The sequence below is a fragment of the Falco peregrinus genome, chromosome 6 (assembly GCF_023634155.1).
Source record: "Falco peregrinus isolate bFalPer1 chromosome 6, bFalPer1.pri, whole genome shotgun sequence".
NCBI classification, from domain to species: domain Eukaryota; kingdom Metazoa; phylum Chordata; class Aves; order Falconiformes; family Falconidae; genus Falco; species Falco peregrinus.
The window spans coordinates 15,683,708-15,704,279 of NC_073726.1; the positions used below are offsets into that span (position 1 = coordinate 15,683,708).

At 51.0% G+C, this 20,572-nt stretch overlaps 1 protein-coding gene across 2 annotated transcripts; it reads right to left on the reverse strand.

Annotated features, from left to right (window-relative positions):
- Window positions 1–266: 266 nt before the first annotated feature.
- On the reverse strand, window positions 267–17,994 carry LOC114013604 (CD276 antigen homolog). 2 transcript variants are annotated; one of them, XM_055808379.1, is made up of 9 exons: window positions 17,566–17,923; window positions 14,616–14,768; window positions 13,547–13,885; window positions 11,895–12,158; window positions 11,023–11,277; window positions 9,412–9,465; window positions 9,228–9,248; window positions 8,841–8,873; window positions 267–8,065 (listed from the first exon to the last, which is right to left on the reverse strand). In XM_055808379.1, exons 2-9 carry the CDS (start codon window positions 14,698–14,700, stop codon window positions 7,938–7,940), a joined length of 1,179 nt encoding a protein of 392 aa, XP_055664354.1. In that variant the 5' UTR covers window positions 14,701–14,768; window positions 17,566–17,923; the 3' UTR covers window positions 267–7,937. The 2 variants fall into 2 exon arrangements, with proteins under 2 accessions (XP_055664354.1, XP_055664353.1); XM_055808378.1 differs by having other exon boundaries at window positions 7,935–8,065; window positions 14,616–14,750; window positions 17,566–17,994.
- Between the last annotated feature and the right edge of the window lie 2,578 nt (window positions 17,995–20,572).

Sequence of the window (20,572 nt, forward strand, 5' to 3'; positions counted from 1 at the left end):
TTGCTGACAGGTTGAGCCTTGTGCTCTCTCAATGTGGCACACAGGGAGTATTTGGCATTGCTGGAGCATCTCTCTTCACCTGATTCATGGCCCTATCACTGTGCTAAAGGCATTTAAGAAACAGAAACACTCACCGTTCCTTGCATGGAGGTCCTCTGTTGAGTCACCGTGGTCACAGGAGAAGAGACATGAAATCAACAGAGGCTGAGGGACACGGCACCTCCCCTGACCAGCACCCAGCAAGCCAGAAGCTGAGGTAGCCCCACCACAATCACCCTGCCCCTTCTGCCTGGCTCACACAGGGAATTCAGCCTGGCAGATTCCTGCTTCCCAGGGGATGGTTTTCCCTTTCCCTGGGGACGGAACCTATGACTTGGGCCAACACTTCTCCCCTTGACTGAACTGCAAAGAATACAGAGCTTGCACAATGGACACAGTAACAGGGTCCCCAGTCAGAAGGTCATCTAATCAGTCATGCCAAATGCGTGCTGGTCCAGGAGAATGGCCAAGGACCATGGGATTAACACAGTCCGGACATTGTTCAAGGCATCACTAATGAGCTGCACTATGGGCAGGTAAAGCGCACGACACCCTGAATTTGCATCCTTGCTGAGCTGCCTCTGAGACTGTGCTGACAGGCAAAGGCTCTGGAAATGGCAATGCCGCAGAAGCGATTGCAAGATCCCCCACAAAAAGGAAGAGTCCAAACAATTCACAGCTGGCCATGGGCACCGCCCCTGCAGAGCCAGAGCCACGGAGCACCAGCTGCCAGGTTGAGCCTTGCACATTGGCAAAGTCTCTCAGCGTGGCACTCGGGGAGCTGCTGGCATTGCTGGAGCATCCCTCCCCTCCCAGCCCAGGGCACTAACTCAGGCAAGGACAGCATTTGCACAAGCGGAAACACTCACCATTCGTTGCACGCAGTTCATCTGCAAGTCACCATGGTCACAGGAGAGGAAGACATGAAGTCAGGACAGGACCCACAGGATCCCTACAAGCCATCTCCCTCTGGGACTGTCCACCCCAGGGAGTGATGAACAACAAATCTGGCATGCAGGAGAGTTCATGCTCCTTTGGAGCTCCTCATCATGTGGCCCTCAGAAGCATTTTTACCAACGACGGCACAGACCCAAATCCCTTTAAGTAGCCAGGGTTCCTCAGGGACATGGGCTCTCTGCCCCATCACACACACTGTGGCCTCCCCTCAGCATCTCCTTCCCTCATGATCCTGCCTCCAACAAAGCCTCCCACAGCCTGGGCATCACCAGCCACCCGCCACGGCAACCCACCATCTGCCTTGTGGCAAGGGCCATGGGTGCCTTTAGAGGCCCCTTCCCCAGGGACAGTTGGTGACAGGAAGGGGAGGGAAAGCCAGCAGAGATGGCCTCCAAGCCAGGTGTCTCTCAGCATTCCTGACACCGGTCACGCTCCACAGTGCAGGCTCTCCTGGCTGTCCCATGGGGTGAGGGCTGACTTGTCCTCCACTCTCCCACCCTGGCGCCCCATCCCACAAACTGCTCACACACACGGGCCCCAGGGAGTCAGCGACACTCACCAATCTCCTTCTTCAGTAGCTCTGCAAGAAGAAAGGGTGAAAAGAGGACACACTGATTAGCACCCAACCTCCAGTGAAGATGGCTGTAAATCCTGGGACACCTTCAGCAAAGCAGATCCCTTCTCCTCCAAACCCACATGCAGCCAGAGCTCCCCCAGGCACGGAGCCGTGGTGGCAGCGCATTGCCCGCAGTCCCCCTTCTCAGCACCCAGGGCTGCCCCTGCTTGCAGCTGAGGCTGCTCTGCACGTGAGGGCTTGGCAGAACGAAGGGAGAGCAATCAGGGCTTCCCAGGCACGAGCTGCTGCCAGCCGTGGGGGCAGGGGCTCCCTTGCTCTGGACACAGCAGCACCCAATACCTGCACAGGATGACACCCACTGTCCTCCCACCCACTCCCCATCGCTCACAGCACTGCCCCTGCCTGCCACAGACACCCTCAAGGGCTGCCACCTCCACCAGCATCACAACCACAGGACCCCATTCGCATGTCAGGTGCTGAGGGACACAGCACCTCCCCTCAACCAGCACCCAGCAAGCCAGAAACTTGCTGTAGGAGTAGCCCCACCACCCTGCCCCTTCTTGCTGGCTCACACAGGGAATTCAGCTATCAGTTTCTTGCTTCCCAGGACAACAGTATTCCCTTTCCCGGGGGATGGGTCCTCTCTCTTGGGCCACTGCTTCTATCCTTGACCGGATAGCAAGGAACTCAGAGCCTTCACAATGGTCATAAGTCCATAATAGGACCCCCAGGCACAAGGACATCCAATCTCTCATGCCAAATGCATGCTGGTCCAGGAGAATGGCCAAGGACCATGGGATTAACACAGTCCGGACATTGTTCAAGGCATCACTAATGAGCTGCACTATGGGCAGGTAAAGCGCACGACACCCTGAATTTGCATCCTTGCTGAGCTGCCTCTGAGACTGTGCTGACAGGCAAAGGCTCTGGAAATGGCAATGCCGCAGAAGCGATTGCAAGATCCCCCACAAAAAGGAAGAGTCCAAACAATTCACAGCTGGCCATGGGCACCGCCCCTGCAGAGCCAGAGCCACGGAGCACCAGCTGCCAGGTTGAGCCTTGCACATTGGCAAAGTCTCTCAGCGTGGCATTCGGGGAGCTGCTGGCATTGCTGGAGCATCCCTCCCCTCCCAGCCCAGGGCACTAACTCAGGCAAGGACAGCATTTGCACAAGCGGAAACACTCACCATTCGTTGCACGCAGTTCATCTGCAAGTCACCATGGTCACAGGAGAGGAAGACATGAAGTCAGGACAGGACCCACAGGATCCCTACAAGCCATCTCCCTCTGGGACTGTCCACCCCAGGGAGTGATGAACAACAAATCTGGCATGCAGGAGAGTTCATGCTCCTTTGGAGCTCCTCATCATGTGGCCCTCAGAAGCATTTTTACCAACGACGGCACAGACCCAAATCCCTTTAAGTAGCCAGGGTTCCTCAGGGACATGGGCTCTCTGCCCCATCACACACACTGTGGCCTCCCCTCAGCATCTCCTTCCCTCATGATCCTGCCTCCAACAAAGCCTCCCACAGCCTGGGCATCACCAGCCACCCGCCACGGCAACCCACCATCTGCCTTGTGGCAAGGGCCATGGGTGCCTTTAGAGGCCCCTTCCCCAGGGACAGTTGGTGACAGGAAGGGGAGGGAAAGCCAGCAGAGATGGCCTCCAAGCCAGGTGTCTCTCAGCATTCCTGACACCGGTCACGCTCCACAGTGCAGGCTCTCCTGGCTGTCCCATGGGGTGAGGGCTGACTTGTCCTCCACTCTCCCACCCTGGCGCCCCATCCCACAAACTGCTCACACACACGGGCCCCAGGGAGTCAGCGACACTCACCAATCTCCTTCTTCAGTAGCTCTGCAAGAAGAAAGGGTGAAAAGAGGACACACTGATTAGCACCCAACCTCCAGTGAAGATGGCTGTAAATCCTGGGACACCTTCAGCAAAGCAGATCCCTTCTCCTCCAAACCCACATGCAGCCAGAGCTCCCCCAGGCACGGAGCCGTGGTGGCAGCGCATTGCCCGCAGTCCCCCTTCTCAGCACCCAGGGCTGCCCCTGCTTGCAGCTGAGGCTGCTCTGCACGTGAGGGCTTGGCAGAACGAAGGGAGAGCAATCAGGGCTTCCCAGGCACGAGCTGCTGCCAGCCGTGGGGGCAGGGGCTCCCTTGCTCTGGACACAGCAGCACCCAATACCTGCACAGGATGACACCCACTGTCCTCCCACCCACTCCCCATCGCTCACAGCACTGCCCCTGCCTGCCACAGACACCCTCAAGGGCTGCCACCTCCACCAGCATCACAACCACAGGACCCCATTCGCATGTCAGGTGCTGAGGGACACAGCACCTCCCCTCAACCAGCACCCAGCAAGCCAGAAACTTGCTGTAGGAGTAGCCCCACCACCCTGCCCCTTCTTGCTGGCTCACACAGGGAATTCAGCTATCAGTTTCTTGCTTCCCAGGACAACAGTATTCCCTTTCCCGGGGGATGGGTCCTCTCTCTTGGGCCACTGCTTCTATCCTTGACCGGATAGCAAGGAACTCAGAGCCTTCACAATGGTCATAAGTCCATAATAGGACCCCCAGGCACAAGGACATCCAATCTCTCATGCCAAATGCATGCTGGTCCAGGAGAATGGCCAAGGACCATGGGATTAACACAGTCCGGACATTGTTCAAGGCATCACTAATGAGCTGCACTATGGGCAGGTAAAGCGCACGACACCCTGAATTTGCATCCTTGCTGAGCTGCCTCTGAGACTGTGCTGACAGGCAAAGGCTCTGGAAATGGCAATGCCGCAGAAGCGATTGCAAGATCCCCCACAAAAAGGAAGAGTCCAAACAATTCACAGCTGGCCATGGGCACCGCCCCTGCAGAGCCAGAGCCACGGAGCACCAGCTGCCAGGTTGAGCCTTGCACATTGGCAAAGTCTCTCAGCGTGGCATTCGGGGAGCTGCTGGCATTGCTGGAGCATCCCTCCCCTCCCAGCCCAGGGCACTAACTCAGGCAAGGACAGCATTTGCACAAGCGGAAACACTCACCATTCGTTGCACGCAGTTCATCTGCAAGTCACCATGGTCACAGGAGAGGAAGACATGAAGTCAGGACAGGACCCACAGGATCCCTACAAGCCATCTCCCTCTGGGACTGTCCACCCCAGGGAGTGATGAACAACAAATCTGGCATGCAGGAGAGTTCATGCTCCTTTGGAGCTCCTCATCATGTGGCCCTCAGAAGCATTTTTACCAACGACGGCACAGACCCAAATCCCTTTAAGTAGCCAGGGTTCCTCAGGGACATGGGCTCTCTGCCCCATCACACACACTGTGGCCTCCCCTCAGCATCTCCTTCCCTCATGATCCTGCCTCCAACAAAGCCTCCCACAGCCTGGGCATCACCAGCCACCCGCCACGGCAACCCACCATCTGCCTTGTGGCAAGGGCCATGGGTGCCTTTAGAGGCCCCTTCCCCAGGGACAGTTGGTGACAGGAAGGGGAGGGAAAGCCAGCAGAGATGGCCTCCAAGCCAGGTGTCTCTCAGCATTCCTGACACCGGTCACGCTCCACAGTGCAGGCTCTCCTGGCTGTCCCATGGGGTGAGGGCTGACTTGTCCTCCACTCTCCCACCCTGGCGCCCCATCCCACAAACTGCTCACACACACGGGCCCCAGGGAGTCAGCGACACTCACCAATCTCCTTCTTCAGTAGCTCTGCAAGAAGAAAGGGTGAAAAGAGGACACACTGATTAGCACCCAACCTCCAGTGAAGATGGCTGTAAATCCTGGGACACCTTCAGCAAAGCAGATCCCTTCTCCTCCAAACCCACATGCAGCCAGAGCTCCCCCAGGCACGGAGCCGTGGTGGCAGCGCATTGCCCGCAGTCCCCCTTCTCAGCACCCAGGGCTGCCCCTGCTTGCAGCTGAGGCTGCTCTGCACGTGAGGGCTTGGCAGAACGAAGGGAGAGCAATCAGGGCTTCCCAGGCATGAGCTGCTGCCAGCCGTGGGGGCAGGGGCTCCCTTGCTCTGGACACAGCAGCACCCAATACCTGCACAGGATGACACCCACTGTCCTCCCACCCACTCCCCACCGCTCACAGCACTGCCCCTGCCTGCCACAGACACCCTCAAGGGCTGCCACCTCCACCAGCATCACAACCACAGGACCCCATTCGCATGTCAGGTGCTGAGGGACACAGCACCTCCCCTCAACCAGCACCCAGCAAGCCAGAAACTTGCTGTAGGAGTAGCCCCACCACCCTGCCCCTTCTTGCTGGCTCACACAGGGAATTCAGCTATCAGTTTCTTGCTTCCCAGGACAACAGTATTCCCTTTCCCTGGGGATGGGTCCTCTCTCTTGGGCCACCGCTTCTCCCCTTGACTGGATAGCAAGGAACACAGGGACTTCAGAATGTAAAGAAATTCATAATAGGACCCGCAGGGACAAGAACAACCCAGCAATCGTGCGAAATACATGCTGGGTCAGGAGAATTGCCAAGGAGCCTGGTATTAAAACTGCTCTGCTGATGTGAAGGCTCTATGAAAGAGCTTGCACCATCACAACACACTAAACATTCACTTTTATTAATCTTCCACTGGAAATGAGCTGAAAGGCAAAGAGTCCATAAATACTAATTCCCCAAAAGCTAATCACAGGCTCACAACATAAAATGAAGAGTCAAAAACCACCCCACCACTGGCCATTAGGGAACATGTTGGTAAAGCCCAAGAACAGGGAGCACCAGCTGCGAGGTTGAGCCTTGCACACTGGCAGGCTCTCTCAATGTGGCACTCGGGATGAAGGTGGCATTGCTGGAGCATCACTCCACACCTGATTCAAGGCCTTATACCCATAGGGAAGGCATTTGGGAAGCAGAAAGACTCACCATTCTTTGCATGGTGTTCCTCTGTTGAGTCTCCGTGGACACAGGAGAAGACATGAAATCAGCAGAAGACCCATAATGTCCTTGTAATGGGCAGCTCCCACGATCCAGACCCAGCAAGCCAGAAGCCAGAGCAGCCCCACCACAACCACCCTGCCCCTTCTGTCTGGCTCACACAGGGAATTCAGCCTGGCAGATTCCTGCTTCCCAGGGGATGGTTTTCCCTTTCTGTGGGGATGGATCATTTCTCTTGGGCATTCGCTTCTCCACTTGACTGAGTTGTATAGAACACAGAGACTTTATCTTGGTGAAAAGTCTGCAACAGGGCCTCCAAGGTGCAAAAACATCCCATCAGTCATGCCAAATGTTTTCTGGGCCAGGAAAATGGCCAAGGACAATGGGATTATGACCACCCTGCCACTGTCATGGCTTCACTAATAAGCTTGCATAATGTGTAGGTAAGCGCACAAAATTCTTATACTTGTACCCTTACAAATCTGACTTTGAGACTGTGCTGAAGGGCAAAGACTGTGTAGAACGTAATGCCACAGCAGTTATTGAGAGGCACAAGCAAAAAAGGAAAAGTCAAGACCCCCCCTAGCAATGGCCATGGGGCACCCACTTGGCAAAGCCATAGCCAGGGAGCACCAGATGCCCAGGTGAATCTTGCACATTGGCAGGGCCACCCAAAGTGACGCTCGGGGAGCATGTGGCACTGCTGGAGCATCCCTCCTCACCCTCCCCAAGGCTCCCAACCAGTGTGGAAGGTATTTGGGCAAGCACAAAATCTCACCGTTCCATGCACGCAGATGCTCTGTCAAGTCACCATGGTGACAGGAGAAGAAGACATGAAGTTAGGATAGGACACAAAAGGTACTTGTCAGGTGCTGAGGGAAAAGGGCACCTCCCCTCGAGCAGCACCCAGCAAGGCATAAACTGGAGTAGCCCCACCACAACACCCTTGCCCCTTTTTCTGGCTCACACAGGAAATTCAGCCTGGCACCTTCCTGCTACACAGGGGACGGTATTCACTTCCCCTGAGGATGGTTCCTCTTTCTGGGACACTACTTCTCTCCTTAAGTGAATAGCAAAGAACACAGAACTTTCAATGGACTGAAGTCCATAATAGGATTCCCAGGCACAAGAACATCCCATCAGTCATGCCAAAAGTGTGCTGGACTAGGAGAATGGCCAGGGACCACGGGATTAGGGCCCTTCTGCCACTGTCAAGGCTCCGTGTAAGGGCCCGCACCATGGGTAGGTAAGCACACTACACCCTCAACATTCTCCCTGACTAATCTGACACTGGAAAAGTGCTGAAAGGTGAAGACTCCATAAATACTAATTCCGCAGCAGGTATTGGGAGGCCCCCGATCAAAAGGAAGAGTCAGTACCTATTCACAGCTGGGCATCTGGTACTGCCTTGCAAAAGCCAGAGCCAGGGAGCGCCAGCTGCCAGGTTGAGCCTTGCACATTGGCAGGCTCCGTCAGCGTGGCACTCGGGGAACAGCTGGCATTGCTGGGGCATCCCTCCTCACCCGCCCGAGAGCTCTATCCCAAGAGGGAAGGTGTTCGAGCAAGCAGGAAGACTCACCATTCTTTCCATTCAGTTCCACTGCCAAGTCACCGTGGTCACAGGAGAAAAAGACATGAAGTTAGGACAAATGCACTGGGTCCTTGTCAGCTGCTGAGGGATATGGCACCTCCCCTCACCCAGCACCCAGCAAGCCAGATGATGGAGTAGCCCCACCACTTGCCCCTTCTGTCTGGATCACACAGGGAATTCAGGCTGGCACTTTCCTCCTTCCCAGGGGACAGCATTCCCTGTCCCTGGGATGAGGCCTCTCTCTTAGGCCACCGCTTCTCCCCTTGGCTGAATAGCAAAGAACACAGAGCTTTCACAGTTGGTACGCGGCAGCAATAAGTTCCGTGATCATGTCAACATACCACCAGCTCTGCCAAATGCTTCGTAGGCCAGGAGAGTGTCCAAGGACCATGGCATTAGACAGACCCTGCCACTGTCAAGGCTCCATGAAAGAGCTTGCAGCATGGGCAGGTAAGCGCACTAAACCCTGAACATTCACCTTTACTAATCCACCACTAAAACTGTGCTGAAAGGAAAAAAACTCTGTAAATACTCATTCCATGCAGGTATTGGTAGTCCCATGACAAAAAGGAAGACTCAAAATGCACCCCACGACTGGCCATGGGGCACTACCCTTGCACAGCCAAAGCCAGGGAGCCCCAGCTGCCAAGTTGAGCCTTAAACATTGTCAGGGTCTCTCAGCACAACACTCTTGGAGCTGTTGCTATTGCTGGAGCATCCCTCGTATCCCACCCCAGGGCTCTAAGCCAGGCAAGGACAGAGTATGCATAAGCAGAATACTCACCGTTGCTCACACACAGTTTTTCTCCTGAGTTACCTTAGTAACAGAAGAAGACATACATCAGGGTAATACCCACAAGGTCCTTACAGTCCAGGGAATGATGAACTCCACTGGTATGGGGGACAGTTCATGCTCCCTTGGAGCTACTCATCACCTGGCCCTGACTGGGATTTTTTCCACCAGCCACAAACACTCCCATTACTTCAGTGGAGCCCAGTCAGCTGGAGAGTCCCCCATTCATTATAACATACAACAGCCCTGCCAAATGCATGCTGGGCCTGAAGAGCCAGGGACCCCATCAACAGGACAAGCATTGCACTGTCAAGTCTCTGCTAATAAGCTCATGAAACGGGCAGGGAAGGACTCTAAACTGTGAATTTTCACACTTACCAATCTTCATGCAAGGCGTTGCTGAAAGGCAAAACCACCAGAATTAGTAACTCCACCACAACTATTGTGTAACCCACACACAGTACGAAGAGCCAAAGTGCAGCCCATCACTGGCTCTGGAAATGAATCTTCACTGCCAAGAGGGACTGGCTCATGCGATCTCTGGCAGGGGGAAATAGCTTACCTGCTAAAATAAGGAGGACAAGGAGGCAGGGAACCCAGAAGAAATCACCGCTTTCTGAAAAATGGAGAACAAGCAATAGAAAAAATGAATCAGCTTTCTTGCGGTATAGCACACGCGTACACACAGTGGCTGTATATTCACATGATCTGCAGCATTTGAACATGGCTAGCAGAAGAACACTTTCAGCCAAATCATTCCTCAGGAAATGTGAAGAGGAACAAAAAAGTTCTCAAAGAAAGCTGAAATGAGCATTGATAGTTGCATTTTATATTCACTGCCTTGTGTCCAAGAGTCTTCCACAGACACACGCTGAAAACCACACTCGACATAAACCGGCAACTATTTGTCTTTTTCCTTGGGAAGTTTCTTACTGTCTTTTGCTTTTGTAGTTGGTCTCTAGTCTCTCATGCTATTCGAGGCCACTGTCTCTGAAGGGAGCAATATCGTTCTGAGTGATACCATCAAAATACATTAGCTTACGACAAGTTGTCCTCCAAAGCTTTCACTCAGAAGAAATTTCAGAGGACAGCTCGGCCTTAACATCGCCTTTCAGGCAGAATCGCCCCCTAGTAGCCTCATGCCAAAGTCTTTCCTTCTCGGTACAACTCTCAGCAGCTGGCACCCTGAAGAGCTCTCACAAAAACTTCTCTGCAGCATCAAAAAACAGAGATTCATGCTGGGAGACAGGCTAGTGTGCACTTATCTCATGGGCCCACTGTCTTCCTGGCTTTCCTGGGGTCAGCAGACGCTCTTCTCATTGCAGCCACACTCCTGGCAGTTGGGTTCAGTGACTTCCTCAAAGCACTGAGCAATAGACTGTTCTTAGGCAAAACCCCGTTCCTGAACTCTTGTACCCGTTTAGTCTATATAGTATGAGATTGTCTCAACTTTCTTCAGAGGTATGTGGTCTGCATTGTATACTGAACAGTCCTGCTTAAGTAAGTATGACTGAAGGAGCCCAGCTCACTGCAAGGAGGAGGGCAGCTCCATCTGGAGGTAAGGACCTTTGTTTCTGAGAATCTGAAAGCTGTCCAGGAAGGATAAAGGATATGCCTGGACTATGGAGACATTGCCAGCACCTAGCCCCCCCAACACCTCTGTCAAACCCTCCCATTGCCTGGTGTCATACATAAGCAACCGTAGGAAGATGGACTCCAGGGACGTCTAGATCATCAAAGAGTCAGGTGGATGATGACACCATGGCATTGTCTTTTCGTTGCAAACTGTAGTCTCTGTGTGTGTGTTAAGTAGCAATGAGTCAAATCATGTTGTAACTGAATGCTTGAAAGGTGTAAGAACCATGAGTAACACCACACGTGGGTTACCCCGTCTGGCTGAGACACCTCCTGCACATGAATAGAATACTTGATCTTGCAATTCTACCCTTTGCATCCTAGCCTCTCTCCTTGGTCAGCACGGGCCAGCTGTGAGTTTTCATAACACTCTCAGTGGATGTAACTATGGCGTGTGGTTGGAAACTCAGTGAAATAATCCACAGCGTTTGGCCCCACCTTCTCACTTAGTGGAGGATGATGCAGTATGCGAGTGAGGAGAGAGTAGCTTTGCTTGCTCAGAGGATGCCAAGGTACATGAGTCTTAATTGCTGCTTACCTGACTGTTGAGGCACCTGTAGGCTGTGTTCCCTTTCAGCGGTCACAAACGAAGGTGGTGGTTGTCCACAGGGTATCTCAATGGAGCTTTCTATTGCAACAGTATTGTCCGTCTCCTGTAGAATGCTTGTCAGGGCCAGTGAAGATAGGTCTTCTCCTTGGGAATTAATCCACATCACTTTGGGCTTTACAAACGAACCTGTTATTCTGCCCTTGTATGCACAAGTGCCTCCCACAGTCATGTCATTCAAGGAACCTGGAAAAGAGGCAATTTAACACCACCACATCCAGCACAACACAGAATCACCAAGTATGCCATGAAAGAGATCTCACGGAACACCTGCACTTTTGTTGTTGTTTCATCTCTAATCAAGCATTTCATTTTCAGTAATTCTACACTTGAAAGCATCCTATGAGCTTTCTGTGTGAAAGAGTGAGACTGCTGAAATAAACAAAAACAGGCAGAATTGTGTGCAAGAAGCTCTTCCCAAACCATGAATGATACAGCCTGTCATTCCAGGTGAGAAGGTAAAACCCAGAAATTATGCCAAAGAGATAACAATACTCAGGTTCAGACCATTAAAAATACAGGTGAGCTATGGCTGAATGCAGCCCAAAGAGGCAGGGCAGTAGGAAGATTGCTCTCAGCACTTCCCTGGATCATCACTCCATGGTGTTGCCCTGAAGACGCCACAAGGCCAACTCAAACGTCTACCACCCAACAGAAAAAATTTCTCCTGCATGGGCAGGCTCTGCAGGATGCTTGGTCTTCAAGGAAGGTGCTGAGACCTGCCCCATTGCAGCTCTTCTAGCAATAATGGAGGGCTCTGATTCCTCCAACAAAGCAGATGCAGGGGAAAAACTGTGGCCTACCTGATTGGCTTGCCTTGGTTTTGTTGAGTTGGACTACACACACCACATCTACTTTATCACAAGGCACTGTGATGATGCTTTGCACCGTGAAATGGTCTCTCTCACTCCACGTTACATTGGTGTTGGCCTCCACATCTGCCATGTCTCCTCCATAGTTCGTCCAAATAACTTCAGGCTTTGGGTACCAGTTTTTTGACTTACACGTGTAGCAACACATATTCTCCTCTTGCTGATCCCTGTACAAAGTTGGCTTGGTACCAATTGCTGTAACGGAGTTAGTCAATGAGTACAAGGCAGGGTTAGAGTTACTGCAACACCACTACAGTCACAGCAAATTGAACCAACACAACTCAGAAGGCCTCAGTATGTTGCGCTAGAAATTCATAGCTCATAAAAACAGCCACAGCTGGTCAGATCAGATGGGCCGGTTACCTGGACTACAGCAACACTGAACACTAGGGCATCTCACCCCAGAGTCACAGTGAACCCCAGCAAGCCTGGATGACCAAAGGTCAGGAAGAGCATCTGGGAGTTTGCAAAAGAGATGAGCACTCTCTACGTGACTGAGGGGGGTGATACAGGTCCATAAAAAAGGAGCGGTGTGGAGGGGAAGAAGAGCAAAGAATTGTTGCCTGTCTTGTCCCACACCAAAACAGGAGGCATCAAGTCAGCCTAGCACATGATCAGTTCAAAAGAAAAGAGGTGAAAAGGGCCTTCACACATAGCATTGGCCTGCAGAATAGACTGACGCCAGATTTGTGGAAGCTAGATGTTTCCATGCCCTCAAATGAAGCTCCAGAGTGTGACTTGTCCATCAGCAGATCAGATCTGATAAGGTGCTTTTTGCAAGTACTTCCAGGTTTGCATTTCAGACAGGTCAACTGAGATGGGGGATTTCTAAAGAGGAGGGAGAAGGGGCCTTTACCATATCATTAGGTGCACGGCACGTTGGTGAATACCCTCCCTAATAGCTCTGAGTAACTATTTTTTTCTTTTTACAAGGCAAACCAGCCCTAACTGGAGAAGCTGAACATTCATAATCCCAGAAGAGGATTTAAACAAATTATTTAAAATAAAACACCCCTTAAACAAACTCTAGTTTATTTATATGGGGATATTGAGCACCTACATGATGATATTCAGCATCTTAATGCAGTTCCCTGTTACACTATCTACCCCCCTGACAAGCCACGTGACCTTTCCCACTGAGCGTCTTTAGATACTCAGAATCAAAGCAAGTCGTTCCAGCTGCTTCCCGCATCTTTGCTCATTTCTCCATATCTCCAAGAAACTGTTACATGTGATGGATCCCTGCTTCCCTGCAGATGGCTGAGCACCTGCCTGCCCATGGGAAGCAGGGAATGAATTCCTTGGTTTGATTTTCTTGCGTGCACGGCTTTTGCTTTACCTATTCAACGGTCTTTATCTCGACCCAATCTTTTCTCACTTTTACCCTTCTGATTTTCCCCTCCATCCCACCAGGGCAGGGAGCTAACAGCGGCTGTGTGATGCTTAGCTGCCTGCTGGGGCTAAACCTTGACAAGGTCTCAGCTGTCCAGCAAGGAATAGGCAGAGCCGCAGAGCCACAATGGGAACTGAACTCAGCATGGTCATAGCAAGTCGCATTTCACTGTGAAAATCTCCCTGCTTACCTGTAACATCAAGGTGCATAGTAGCCTTTGTGACAACGCTGCCGTTCACTGCGCAAACATATGTCCCCTCCTCAGCTACTTGCACTGCCTGGATAACCAGGAGAAGTGCTTTTCTCTTCCAGTGACACGCCATCCTCTTCCGTTCTTCATCCTGGCACTGATCCACCACCCCACCCAGGCTGGATGAAGCACACAGTGGAGCATCCTTCCCCTTTTCCAGTTTGTACCAAAGCACACTCGTGTTAAAGGGGACACTGTCTGTCAGCTGGCAGGACAGAGTCACTTGCTCTCCAACAGAGACAACTGACGGTTCACTGCTGACGGTGACAAGCACTTCGCCTGAAAGGAAGAGGTGGGAGCAAATGCACTGCTTTTCCCTGCAAGTGTAATCTTTCCATAGAGAGAAGAAAGCTACATGTGTTAGCTGAATCCAAAGCAGAAAGCCGAGCTCAAAGTTAGTCTCACAGTCCCATAGAATAGGGAGGTCAGGGTCTTGAGTCGTTGCTAGCACCTCCTCCAGGCACAGACATGCCTTACAGTTACCAGATGTCATGGCTTATATACGCCAGCTGTGTTACAGACTCATGGACCATACTCGTGGGCATTACGGGCAGTGATTTATTCAGGAAGACAATAGGTACACTGGTGCAAGTACTGCAAACCAAAGCTCGCTGAGCTACGAGCAAGTTACCACACGTGATGTGCAAAGAGCTGTACAAAGAGCTATGCACTCTGCAGATCTACAGCCCGCAAAGCAATCTGCACAGGCTCCTGCCCCCCACAGGCCCTGGTTCTGTCCCAGCAGAGACTGAACGTGCCGCCCTCATGTCTGTAGTAGGATAACACATCTGCGGCGCTTCCCTGAAGTCGCTGACACCTTCCCTGAAACAGCAGGGCTGGGGTGTCTCACGTCATCAGGATGGCTGGTGTTGTCCCATACTTGAACTTGGAGGTGTCAGACACCACATACGATCTACAGTGTGTTTGTTCCTCCAGGGTCTATGAAATGAAGCGCAGGCATGATATCTTAGGGTAACCGGCTAGCCGGGTACAGTAAGGAGTCTCTTACCTGTAAGCCACCTTGTAATTAAAATATATATTAGAAGAGCAAAGGACAAGAGCAGTATGAGCTTCATTTTGAACACTTCCTCCATAAATCCTCCAGAACCATCATGTGGGTAAAGTCAAATTGCTTGTATTGCCCCTGGAAATGGATGATGTGCTGTGAAAATGAGAAGGAATTCCCGAGAGGGAGGAGTGAACGGAAAGTAATGGATCTTGCTAAAGGCAGAGGCACAAAGTCAGCACCTGGCTCTGCCTGCTGTCCTCAGACCCTGCGGGACTGCGTCGCGTTAGTGGAGTCCCCCACAGCTCCCGCTTCTTTTCTCTGAAGGAGAAGTTGCTCGTTCCCGTTCCCTGACCGTGCCTGTTCTCGGGCACAAAATTGTCTGACCAAACCGATTTGGAGGGCAGGCACGAAGTCCAGGGTGCCCACCGCCAGCCCCGTACACATGTCACTAGGTCTCACGCAATGACTCTCTTGCTGGATGTGTCTGGGAAACTGGGCTGTGCTTCACACTTGCCAGCCTACTTGGATTCTGCAGCAATGTGTACCCTGGCTAAGAACACTGCCCTGGAAAAGGATGTGAGAGGGAATCACAGAAAATTCTGCTGCTTTTGCTTCACTGCAGATGAGCAGCTGTGGTCCTTCATGCCTGAAGGAGACAGATTGGGAGCAACTGCCTGGTCTGCTTCTCCCACAGTCTCCTTGGAAGCTTTTCTAGGGTCCCGTCTCGGAAGGCTTGAGGAAAGCCGTGTACCCCAGAGAGAGGCGACACTGCAGCTCACCTGTGCCCAGTCAGTTGTGACTTCACTCCCACCAGCCACTCTCTTCTGCCTTTTACAGTCCCTCGTGCAGCCTGGCTAAATCAATCAGCTCAGCCCGTTCCCTCTCTCGACGGCTGCATTATCTCACACCTGCAATCTCTCTTTTAACTTCCAACACCCTTGTACTCTTGTCCTCGCTTAGCAGAAAACGTTGGTGAACTGCTGAAGGGCAGAGGATGAGTTGTTTGTCGCAGCAGCAAACCTGGAGGAACCGTCAGTGCTCTGAGGAAGCACCGGGGGAATACACCATGGCATGTGAGGGTCAAGCGCTTGCTCTAGAGGCACAGAGGATGAAGAGGGAGGCAATGCAAGCACCGTTCAGGAGAACACAGACATCACACTCATCCCCTCAAAGGTAGGTAGAGTGCAATAAGGCATCCCCAGGAGAGACCCCTCCCTGAGTCACACTGAGATGCTTGGCACAAAAGCTCAACTACGTGTCGAAATGAAAAACTACTCACGTTCTGAGTACCAACGGTTATTTACAACATCTTTTCAACACAGTCTATTTGAGGGGCAGAGTTTTAACATTGATGTCTCAACCATTCCACGGGGTGAATGAACAAAAACAGAAAAACATGGGTCTGGCTGGACCCGGTTTGTAGATTTTTTTGCATTCTTCGTCTACGGCCCTTAATTCCCTGCTATGCTAAATATTTATACCTGTATTAAAGAGACCATTTTAATAGATGTTTACCATTCCAAAGCAGAGGATGGTACATTTTTAATCAGCCACATTGGAAGAACATTCTATGTGAAGAACTTCCCAGATCATGGGTATGATGTAACTAAAACTATGGTACAAATCTCAGCACAGTTCATGATTAACTAACTCATTAATGTTGGGAGACCCCACGTGCAGTGCTGCATTCATCTCTGGGGCCCCCAGCATAAGAAAGACATGGACCCTTTGCAGTGAGCCCAGAGGAGGACCACAAAGATGAACAGAGGGCTGGAGCACGTCTCCTGTGAAGGCAGGCTGGGAGAGTTGGGGTTGTTCAGCCTGGACAGAAGGCTCTGGGGAGAACCTAGAGGAGGCTTCCAGTACCTAAAGGCACCCACCAGAAAGCTGGAGAGGGACTTCTTACAAGGGCACGTAGTGACAGGAAAAGGGCGAATAGCTTTAATTTGAAAGAGGGTAGTAGATTTAGATTAGATATTGGACAGAAATGGTTCACTCTGAGGGTGGTGAGGCGCTGGCACAGGTTGCCCAGAGAAGCTGTAGGGTAGAAAGGGAAACTAGAGATGGATGCTGCAGAATGCCAAGACCCTTGTCCCAGTCTGCACTCACTTATTGATCTTTCTGTGGAATGATTAACTACTCTCCCCAATGCCGTCAGCTTTTCCAACATATAGAAAGAAGGAAGGAAGAATAAAAAGAATGTTAAAAGCTGCAGCAAAGTTACGGAGCCTTGGTTGGTTTGATTTTCTTTTTTTTCCTGTTCACGCTTCCCCATGTAAAGCTACAAGCTCTCAGGCACAGGCCACAACCTGTTTTTCAAAACGGAAAGACAAAACAAATGCCACAGGTTTGCATGATTCACCAGCTGGAAAAGCTAGCAAAGGTGTACTGCTTATACACACGAGTGTAAAAATCTGTATCCTTCCCATTGGTTATCTGCAGAATAAATTTATACCCGAGTTAGACTTAATCAGTTCAGATTATCTATGTCATGGGGTGTATATAGACGTCATATTGGTATATACCTAGCAGGCTAACCCAGAGCAAGCCTGTATTTCTGACACAAAGGGAGCACATGCATTTGCTTTCCGAAGCGGGAATGTGTTTCAGAACCAGCACATTGCAGTCCTCCAACCAGCCCCACGCATCACAACATTTTCAGCAAACTCTCTCTGTGGAGCAACCTCGCAAATAACCATTAGCATTTCAGTGACCTCTTTCTTTAATAAAATTGCTGGCGGATAGCCTCTGATTCCAAATCCAAATCATCCATCAGATTTACACGTCATTCTTCACGCTTAAGGAAGCAAAGAAAGAAGCCTTTTTAATTCCAGGCTGGAATCATGCCCTGGCGGTTGTCGATAGCAAACTACCAGCTCAATAATCAGGCAAACCTCTCCAAAAACCTCATCACACACAATTCTCTTTCAGCCAGGCTTTAATTCCTTACCTGAAGAGCAGGACCCAAAGAACCCCTTTGAATTTCGGCGTGGATTATGGAAGTGAGGAGCTTTTGGCTTGTATTACCCGGAGGTAAGGGAGTTGACCTCGCTCCTTTCCTGATGGAAGCTTACAGGCGCTGAAACCTGAACGTTCACCAGGAGCAACTGTTTGCTCTTGAGTGCAATAGTCCAGCCCGTGCCTGCACGTACCAACCCCTGTAGCAGGAACAACCCAAGGGCCTGAATTGCCGGCACGCCTAGATCCAAGGTACAGTGAGAAGATTATGTTTCAAGCCCTTCTGTACCTGAGCACTGCAGCTCATTTTTGAGTGTGGCTTTCTGACAATGACCTGGAATTGAGACAACAGCATGAACGGGAGGTAGAGAAACCAAATCGGGGTGTTGCATGAGCCTGTTACTCACCAGGATGATTTGAAGTTACAAGCAGGAATATACGGGACACAGCTGCAGCAGGAAATTTAGAAATTGCGCACTTTAGAACTTCAAAGTGCAAAGCCTTACGATTCAGTTCCCCCAGGCTTATTTAGGTTGGGGGGAGAGGGAGAGAGGAAGTTCAGATCACAGGTGGGACACAGACCCCAAACCATTTCCCTCCTCCTGCCCAGGCAGCAGCAAGTTCTGAGCCACGAGGCCGATAGCGGTGGCGGAGCCCTGCTTTCCCGGCGATGGCTGGGCACCTGCCGGCTGATGGGAAGTAGTGAATGGATTCCTTGAGCTGCTTTGCTTGCGTGTGCAGCTTTTGCTTTACCCATTAAACTGTCTTTACCTCAGCCCACAACTTTTGTCGCTTTTACACTAACAATCCTCTGCCCCATCCTAACGCGGTGGTGAGGAGTGGGCAAGCAGCTGCTTCCTTTCTCTGTTTTGGAGTAATTTTTCAACTGAGTGCAGGATTTTCAGCAGCATGTCCCTGAAGTTACACTACATTCTTAGAAGAAGTGGTAGGGGGGAAGGATGACAGAAGATGTGAGAGGCCTCTAGTTACAAAACTGCTTGCACATGCTTGCTCGTATGGACCTACAGAGATGTGAACAGATTACTGTTTCAGGCTATCTCCCTCTCCAGCCCTCTTTTCCCATCAGTCTCTGCCTGGTAAACCAGCCTTTGCAGTGGGAGGTTATGGAACTTGCTCTTGAAAGAACATCCTGGTTCAGTGTTGCAGAATGGCTGTGTGATCATGGCCATGACTCCCTTAAAGATCTTTGTGAAACAAAGTTAGCATAAGTTAGCTGAAGCAGGCCTTGCAGCTATGCTGAGGCATGCTGATAAGGAAGCTGAGAAAAACACTGACCTTGTGCCTAATGTTGTAAATAACTTTGAGGAATTCGCATAGACAAGAGAGGAAAAAACAATATGTAGCTAGCTATCCGCAGAAACCGCAAGTAGGAGGACGTATGAAAATGTAACCCTTTAGAGCTTAGCCAATCAGCAGATGACTAGTAGGCATAATTAACTGGAACTGTATATAAGACATAATCGCGCCGTAATAAATCGAAGCTTGCTTTATCACTCATATTGAGTCGGCCGCATGCTTCCCCTCGCTCGTCGCAGTTCAGAGCATTTTCTAATTTACTGATTTGTACCAGATTAGGATAGCTCCTTTTCCTTGCATTCACATCTCTGTGTGCACTCCAGTTTCCTACAGGAAATGCTAATGAGAGCATTTGCCACAGTACTGCATCCAGCCCTGGAGTCCTCAGCAAAGGAAACACATGGACCTGTTGCAGCAGGTCCAGAGGAGGCCACAAAAATGATCAGGGGGGTGGAAGACATCTCCTGTGAAGACAGGCTGAAAGTTGGGGTTGTTCAGCCTGGAGAAGGCTCCAGGGAAACCTTATTGCAGCCTTTCAGTACTTAAAGGGGGCTTCTAAGAAAGATGGGGACAGGCTTTTTAGGAGGACCTGTAGCAACAGGTCTCCACAGAGTACAGAGTTCAGACATCTCCCTCTGCATACCTGGAGCCACAGGCACTCGCAGCTCCAGGACTCGGCCATCAGGATTCACCACAACAGGAACTGGAGGGGAAATGGGAATCATCTGATGAGCAGCATGGCTCAGGGACCTCTCTCCACATGGGGTTATGGGCTGAAGCGTTCCAGGCTCTGAGCAGTCCTGGCATGATTCAACAAGTAATTTATACATTCCCTGGAACAGGTCATGCAATCACTGGTGAACCGAGAGTCACCTTGGAGCTCTCACAGCCATGTCCTCTTCTGGGGTGCAAGTCCACACACTTTACAATAAATCTCCTTCTCTGCTCCATGCATTGCTGCGTCCTCTCCAGAACTGTGTCCACATCCCACCCCCGCATCCGATACCTATCAGCGACTCCTTTTCTCGGTCTTCCCAAGAGCTGCATTACAGCCTCTTTTCCTGTTAACCAAGCCCATCATGTTCCTGTGACTCCAGCTTAGTTGGTGTATCTCTAACATCATGCCATTGTAATTTCAGGGTGACTGGTGTTGCCGTTTCAAGGTAGCTTGGACATTTGGCCATTGCATTTTCACCGCCCTCCTCCTGCCTGCTTACCTGGGTGGCATCTGGCTTCCCAGAAATCTACAGAAAGGAAGCAGAGGTTAGCGTTTTATGAATAGTTTCAGTTGGAGGGGACCTTTAAATGTGATCTAGTCAACCCCCCCCGCAGTGGGCAGGGACATCTTCAACTAGATCAGGTTGCTCAGAGCCCCATCACACCTGACCTTCAACATTACCAGGGATGGGGCATCGACCACCTCCTACCAACACGGCAACCTGTTTCAGTGTTTCACTACCATCACCATCAAACATTTCTTCCTTATATCTAATCTGAATCTAGCCTCATTTAGTCTAAAAGCATTACCCCTTATCATTTAAATTCACTGCATGGTGTCTAAGAGATTTCCATGGACACACACTGAAAACCAGATTTGGCATAAATCGGGAAGTTTGGGTTTGGTTTTTTTTCTTGGGAACTTTTAAACTGATTTTTGGCTTTGCACTTGGTCTCTAAATTTA

Coding starts and splice junctions, on each gene's coding strand:
- LOC114013604 (XM_055808379.1), bottom strand. CDS start 14,700: ATGGAGGAAGTGTTCAAAATGAAGCTCATACTGCTCTTGTCCTTTGCT. Junction 11,278..11,894: donor AACCAAGGCAAGCCAATCAG/GTAGGCCACAGT, acceptor CCTCTTTTCCAG/GTTCCTTGAATGACATGACT. Junction 8,874..9,227: donor AACGCCTTGCATGAAGATTG/GTAAGTGTGAAA, acceptor TCTGTTACTAAG/GTAACTCAGGAGAAAAACTG.